General features: G+C 57.9%; 1 protein-coding gene across 1 annotated transcript in view; it reads right to left on the reverse strand.

Moving 5' to 3' along the window:
• Nucleotides 1-423: 423 nt before the first annotated feature.
• LOC311342462 (roundabout homolog 1-like) overlaps nucleotides 424-680 on the reverse strand; it is a gene marked incomplete at both ends in the record, with an annotated part of 98,832 nt that continues 98,575 nt past the window's right edge. The window contains one exon of the mRNA XM_084467288.1: nucleotides 424-522. Coding sequence (XP_084323414.1) covers nucleotides 424-522 — 99 coding nt within the window. The remainder of the gene's footprint in view (nucleotides 523-680) is intronic.

A 680-nucleotide genomic window follows, 5' to 3' on the forward strand; every position in this document is an offset into this window, starting at 1 on the left:
TCTCTCAGTCTCTCTCCGTCTCTATCTATCTAGCTCTACCTCTCTCTCTCATGGGTTGATGACCTCTGCTTCCCGTATGATATCCAGTACCGTCCCAACACAAGGCATCTCCCACTCTCTTCCAATGCCCCCTTATCAGTGCTCTCTCCCGCACTCCCCCCCCCCCCCCCTCCCCTCTCTCTCTCTCTCTCTTTCTCTATTCCTACAACATGCTGATGCTCGCTCGGCCGGCAGCTCCTGCAGAGTAAGTTGCATACACACGCGCACGTCCTATCGTGCGCGGCGGCACAGCGTGGCCATGCTAGCCGTGTCGATAGCATCTCCTCCACCCCTTCCTCCCTCCCTTCCCCCCCCCCCCCCCCCCCCCCCCCCCGCTTCTATCTCCCCCCTACATCCAGAGCCATGGGATTGCAAATGACTCTGTCACCTCTGCAGATAAGACACCTGGAAGTGTGGTATAGAGTGGTGGGCAGGTAGGGCGGGGGTGGGGAGGGGGAACGGGGGGGGCTCGGAGGCGGGGAGCTAGGCGATAGCGCCGGTGAGGAGGGTGGGGGAAGCCACAGCTGGTGAGATCATGATATGTGCATCTTTAATGGATCAGCTCAAGTTCAAATAAAAGAGGCATTATCTGTGTGTGCGCATGTGTCTGTGGGTTATGTGTGTGTGTGTGTACATATGTG

The sequence above is a fragment of the Micromesistius poutassou genome, assembly GCF_964030765.1.
Source record: "Micromesistius poutassou genome assembly, chromosome: 4".
Classification (NCBI taxonomy): domain Eukaryota; kingdom Metazoa; phylum Chordata; class Actinopteri; order Gadiformes; family Gadidae; genus Micromesistius; species Micromesistius poutassou.